The sequence below is a fragment of the Gossypium raimondii genome, chromosome 12 (assembly GCF_025698545.1).
Source record: "Gossypium raimondii isolate GPD5lz chromosome 12, ASM2569854v1, whole genome shotgun sequence".
In the NCBI taxonomy this organism is placed as follows: Eukaryota; Viridiplantae; Streptophyta; class Magnoliopsida; order Malvales; family Malvaceae; genus Gossypium; species Gossypium raimondii.
In genome coordinates this window covers 4,824,172-4,829,978 of record NC_068576.1, presented here as the reverse complement: position 1 = coordinate 4,829,978, position 5,807 = coordinate 4,824,172, and the positions used below count along the sequence as shown (strand labels likewise).

Genomic DNA, 5,807 nt, shown 5'->3' with positions numbered 1-5,807 from the left:
TGAAGGTCAGTTAATTTGGTTATAGCTATTTCGAGTCGGTTAACCGAATGCACACCCCTACGGGACAGGGTTACATGGCGGTCGGGTTTTCAACCCTTGTTATGTCTCAAAATGGATCTATATTCTAATTTCTGAAAAAATTATCTAAATCTTAATTTTTTTAAAATCTACATATTCACCTAATTTTCCCGTCCAGTCTGTCATGTCCCAAAATCAATTTATTTCTTTAATTTTTGATAGAAAATTATCTAATAAATCTTTTTTTTTAATCTGCTTATTCGCCTAATTTTCCCCCACCAATCTACCATGTTATTAAGCTCAAAAGAAAGAAAGAAAAAAAAACTACCACGTTATGTATTTATTGTTGGGAGGCGATATCTAACATGCGCCGTAGTTTTCGAGAACCTCACCTTGTTCCCTGAATCTTCCTACTGCCCCAAGAAAATGAAGAAAATCGCGGTTACTTTAATATCCAGATTGAGTTTTTAGTAAAATAATGACAAATAATCAAAGACCCAAATCGAGTTCGTAATGATAATAAAAAATGGGGAAATGCTCCAATACCTAGATCGAGTTGTTATTAGTCAAAAATCTCAAGAAACGGATCAGACCACCAAAGTAAACTAAAAGAGAAAAAGGGAATGGGAAGTTGGAGAGTGGAGAGGCTGGATCAGTTGCCGACAGCCCTTTTGGCTACCGTCATGACCAAGCTTGATATCTCTTCCATCTGCTCTTTGGCTGTCACCTGCAGGGCTTTCAATTCCTGTGCTTCTCATATCCTCTCTTTTCTTCCCAATTTTCATATCCTTGTAAGTTTTATTTGCCCTTCCTTTGCATACTTTTTTGGTTTCTCTTTACTTGGTGAAAGGAGGAATTGGATCCTGCGGAAAGTGAAGGAGAAAAAATTTTCAATTGTCCTCAGTTGTTTAGTTTTTGATTTGGGTTTCGAACTGCAAAAAAAAAAAAAAAAAGATGTATTAATTTTTATCATTTCCCAGGTCCTCCATAAACACATGAAAATCTGAACTTTTGAATCTTGATGCTGTCTTCTGGAGTTCCAAATTGAACCCTAATATGCATTTATCATTTGGCAGGATATATCGCCGTCTATGGAACTAATCAAGTCACTGTTGCCACCAAATTCTCACCTTCAAAGCTTAAAGCTTGATTGTGGTCAGCTTAATGATTCATCCATTGAGCTATTACTTCGACCTTCTTTACAGGAACTTTGCTTCCACAATTGTGCAGATTTTAGTGGAAAACTACTCTCTGAAATTGGATCACGTTGCAAGGATGTAAGGTATATATCTCTTATGAATTACAATTGCATTTATCTTTTCATTGTGTCTATAAATATACAATTTTCCCCTGTTATATATATTTCCTTTGTTGTAGAGATCATTTGTACGTTGCTGATTTGTTTCCACTTTAAGAGATATCAGCATTAGCTTTATATGTGGACTTTCATTCAGGTCTCTCTACTTGGGCTCGGTGGCTGAGAAAAGGGGCCGAGCGATACATATTTCTGATTTGGAGGAATTACTTGGTGGTTGCACCCAATTGGAAGTAAGGCTTATTTATGAAAGTAATGAATGAGAAAAAGGTTCGAAAGATTAATGAAAGATTAAAGGAACTTTTTTGTTAATGCATTGAACCTAAAGATGGAACCAATTAGCTATTTACTTGCAGGCTTATTTCTGAAGGTAATGAATGAGAAAAAAATGGTGTGAAAGATTAGTGAAAGATTAAAGGAAATATTTGCTAATACATGAAACATAAAGATGGAATCAGTTAGTAATTTTCTTGTAGGCTTGCCTGTGAAAGTAATGATTTTGAATGAGAAAAAAGTGTAAAAGACTACAAAAAGTTTAAATGAAATATTTGTTAGTACTTAATACAGTAAACATAAAGATGGAACCAGTTATTGATTTAGTTGTAGACTGGATTACTCCCCGATATTTTATTTCATTGTTCAAAGGGAGAAGGAGTTTCATAAGACCTAGAGTGACATCTACTAATGCTTCCCTTGATGATGTTGTATGCCTGAATATGAAAGTCAGTTTATGCCCCTTTCAGGGGTTAGCCTTGTACCATGAGTGAGTGTGACAAATGCTTGGTCTGTTCAATAAATACTTTACTAGTTACGGATAAGCCTCTAACAAAATCACTCATCCAGGAGCCATGTAGTTCCTATTATCTTGATGGTGGGTACATGACAAAACCCTAAGACCCAAAAGAAATCGGAACATCTCTAAGCTTCCCATTCCCTTTCTTTTATTGCTCTTCTCACTCCCTTTGCCTAGCACAAACCTGATTCTCCTTTTCTAGTGCAAAGTTCACTCTTTCTTGCTTGCCAAAACCCAATCTGCCAACTACCAACTGCCAATGACCATCCTCTTAAACTTAAACCAGCCAACAAACGCTTTCCAAGTCAAGTTACAGTGGACACCATGGCAGAATTTGAGTTTCAAGCCATATCCCAAAAAATACAACAGGGCGTGAAATTTCACCAAGGTGTCTTTTTTTGAAAGAAATTTCTTCAATGCCTACCAACATGGGATCATTAAGCTTCATGAGAAACAGCCAAGATTTACTGTTTGAATAGATGGAAATGCCAATTTAGCCTTTCTGTGAAATGAACTTATATCACATGTGTGAAGCTTTACTTGCTGGATGCCATATTTGAACGTTGGTAGATAATTTTAGATATTCATTTAGTTCCTAAATTTATCTGAATGAGTGCATTTGCTTTCTCATTGATCATTCTGATAATTTGTTGCTTATTGGCATTGTAGCAAATTTTATGCGTTTCATATGAAAAATTTACCCAGAAGACTGGCAGATTTTCAATCTATATTTTCTCTATACCTGATGCATGTTTTTCATGCAAAAGCTAGATCTTTATCATTTTGGAATGTTCTAACTGCATACATGTATTCCTTCTTGGTTTCTACTCTGCCAGGAATTGAATTTGATGTTTGACTTGTCACTATTTCTTCGTCATAACTTTGCTCGGGTTTGGGCTTTAGCTTCAAAAAAGCTCACTTCTCTTGAGATTGGCTACATTTCTTCAGTTATGGTGACTGAACTGCTTAGCCCTAATGTTGGACCCCATCAGTACCCAAATCAAATTCGACCATCGATATTGCCTGCCATCCAAAAACTATCTCTTGCTGTAGATTACATTACAGATACGATGGTCGGTACAATATCAAAAGGTCTCGCGTTATTGACACACTTGGAACTTCGTGATGCACCCCTCATTGAACCAAGAGTTACATTTGATCTTACCAACTCCGGCCTTCAACAAATCAATCAGCATGGGAGATTAAAACATCTTTCTCTTGTGAGGAGCCAAGAGTTCCTCAGTACTTACTTTAAGCGGGTTAATGATCTCGGGATCCTACTTATGGCTGACAAGTGTGCAAACATGGAAAGCATTTGCCTTGGTGGCTTTTGTCGTGTTACAGATACAGGGTTTAAGACAATTCTGCATTCTTGCTCAAGCCTGTACAAGCTTAAGGTTTGCCATGGATCCCAGTTGACTGATCTGGTTTTTCACGACATTGCTGCAACTTCCCTCTCTTTGACTCATGTTAGCTTCAGATGGTGTAATCTTCTTACCAACCATGCCATCAAGAGTTTGGTCCGCAACACGCATCTCAAAGTTCTCGACTTGAGGGGATGCAAAAACCTTGGGGATGAAGCGCTTGCGGCAATTGGCTCTCTCTGTGAATTGAAGATGTTACAGTTGGATAATTCTGATATATCCGATGTAGGAATAGCATACTTGCAACATGGCATTATTAGCTCATTGGTTTCGTTATCTGTTAGGGGATGCAAGAAACTTACAGATAAATGTATCTCTGTTCTATTTGATGGCTCTTCTAAACTGGAGTTGCAAGAGCTGGACCTATCTAATCTTCCTAATCTCTCCGACAATGGAGTTTTAGCTCTTGCAAAAAGTCGGGTTCCAATTTCAGAACTCCGAATGCGACAATGTCCACTCATAGGTGACACTTCGATCATGGCACTAGCCTCAATGCAGGCTGATGACGATAGAGGACATGGCAGTAATCTGCGATTGTTGGATCTTTACAATTGTGGTGGCATTACACAACTTTCATTCCGATGGTTGAAGAAACCGTATTTTCCGAGATTAAGATGGCTAGGTGTGACAGGGAGTGTAAACAGAGACATCGTAGATGCTTTAGCTAGGAATAGGCCATTCTTGCATGTGGCATGCCATGGTGAGGAACTAGGGACTGATCCGTGGAACAACATAGACAGTTCGTACATGCACGACTACGAGGAGTTGGATGAACTAGAACAATGGCTGCAGGAAGGAGAGTGGGAGAGTGATGATGAAGAGATGGAGGATGCTGAAGATGATGCAGATGTGGTGGTGTAATGATTTCTGTTTGTATTTTTACTTTTGTAATGTTGTTTGTAAGTGTAACTAGCTACTGCTGAATGTGCTGTTAACTTAATAGTGGGAGTCACAATGGATAGTGAATATTCAACTTGGTTGTTTTTGTGGATTAAAATATGGGTAAATTACGCAAATTGTGCCTGAACTTTATTTAAAATGATATTTCAGTCACCCAACTTTCAAAAGTTACATAATAGTAACTAATGTTATCAAAATTTGTTACATAGTAGTCATTAATGTTATCAACTTGTTACATTTTCATCTTTCTTTCTTTGTTTTCTTTTTCTCTTTTCTCATGCAAATTAGTGCTGGCTCCTCAGATTATTAAAATTAATATATATATATATATATATATATATATATATGTTTTATTTATAGTTGCAAGTAAAATCTTGACTTGAATTTCAAAGAAAAAGGTAGGTTTGGAGAAGAAGAAAAGTATTTTGTATTATAAATTTAAAAATCTAAAATTTCAAAACTAAAGTTGTTTAAAATCCCAATCAATCTTGTACCTGGAGTTATAAAAACGAAATAATGGATTAGAAAAGAAATAGGGTACTACGTATTATAAATTAAAAGAAAAAATCTCAAATTTCAAAAAGTTGAAACTTATCAAAGAACCCAGATAATATAATAGAACATTTTGCTCCTCTCTTGCCCTTTTTTCCTAATTTTTTCTCCTTTTTTTCATAATTATCAAGAAAGTCCTATAAATAGGTGGTTGACGGTAGAATATTTACGATTCTCAAAAATGAAAGTAGTGTTGCAAACCTAGGTTTTGTTTCTTGAAAACTCGAGTAGCAACAATCAATCTAATAGTAGAATCCAAATTTTGCATTTAAATGTATTTTGCTAAGACTTTTAGGGCTTTAAGGAAAATAAAATGCAAAGTAATTTCTGAATAAAATAACATGAAGTTGATGTGATTGAAGTTGTTCATCAATGGTGGAAAATAAATGGAAATTAGTTTGAAATTTTTAAGATTTTTTATATAATTAAAATTTACAGGAAATGTTAATTTTAAACTTTTTTTTAGTTTTAATTTTAATTTTAATTTTTTTAGATTTATATATATTTAAATATTGGGTAAACTACAAAAATAGTCACTTTTGTTTGCCTCAGGTTACATTTTAGTCACTTATGTTTGAAATGTTACGTTTTAGGCACTTATGTTATTATTTTGTTACGAAGTGATCACTCTTCCGTTAAGTTCCGTTATCTCCCTAACGGTAATCCTACGTGACAGTCCAACTAGATTTTAAGTGCCAATTTGGATTTCCTAATGGGATGAGAATAGATTTTTAATTAAATAAATTTAATTAATTAAAAATTTTAAACTCTAAATCTTAGTTAAAAAACCGTTCATCTCCCCCTT

At 35.2% G+C, this 5,807-nt stretch overlaps 1 protein-coding gene across 1 annotated transcript; it reads left to right on the top strand.

The window, feature by feature from the left end:
• Window positions 1-317: 317 nt before the first annotated feature.
• On the top strand, window positions 318-4,566 carry LOC105762956 (F-box/LRR-repeat protein 10). Its single transcript, XM_012580954.2, has 4 exons — window positions 318-809; window positions 1,095-1,300; window positions 1,473-1,566; window positions 2,963-4,566. The coding sequence occupies exons 1-4, from the start codon at window positions 642-644 to the stop codon at window positions 4,409-4,411; spliced, it is 1,917 nt and encodes a 638-aa protein (XP_012436408.1). The 5' UTR covers window positions 318-641; the 3' UTR covers window positions 4,412-4,566.
• Window positions 4,567-5,807: the final 1,241 nt, after the last annotated feature.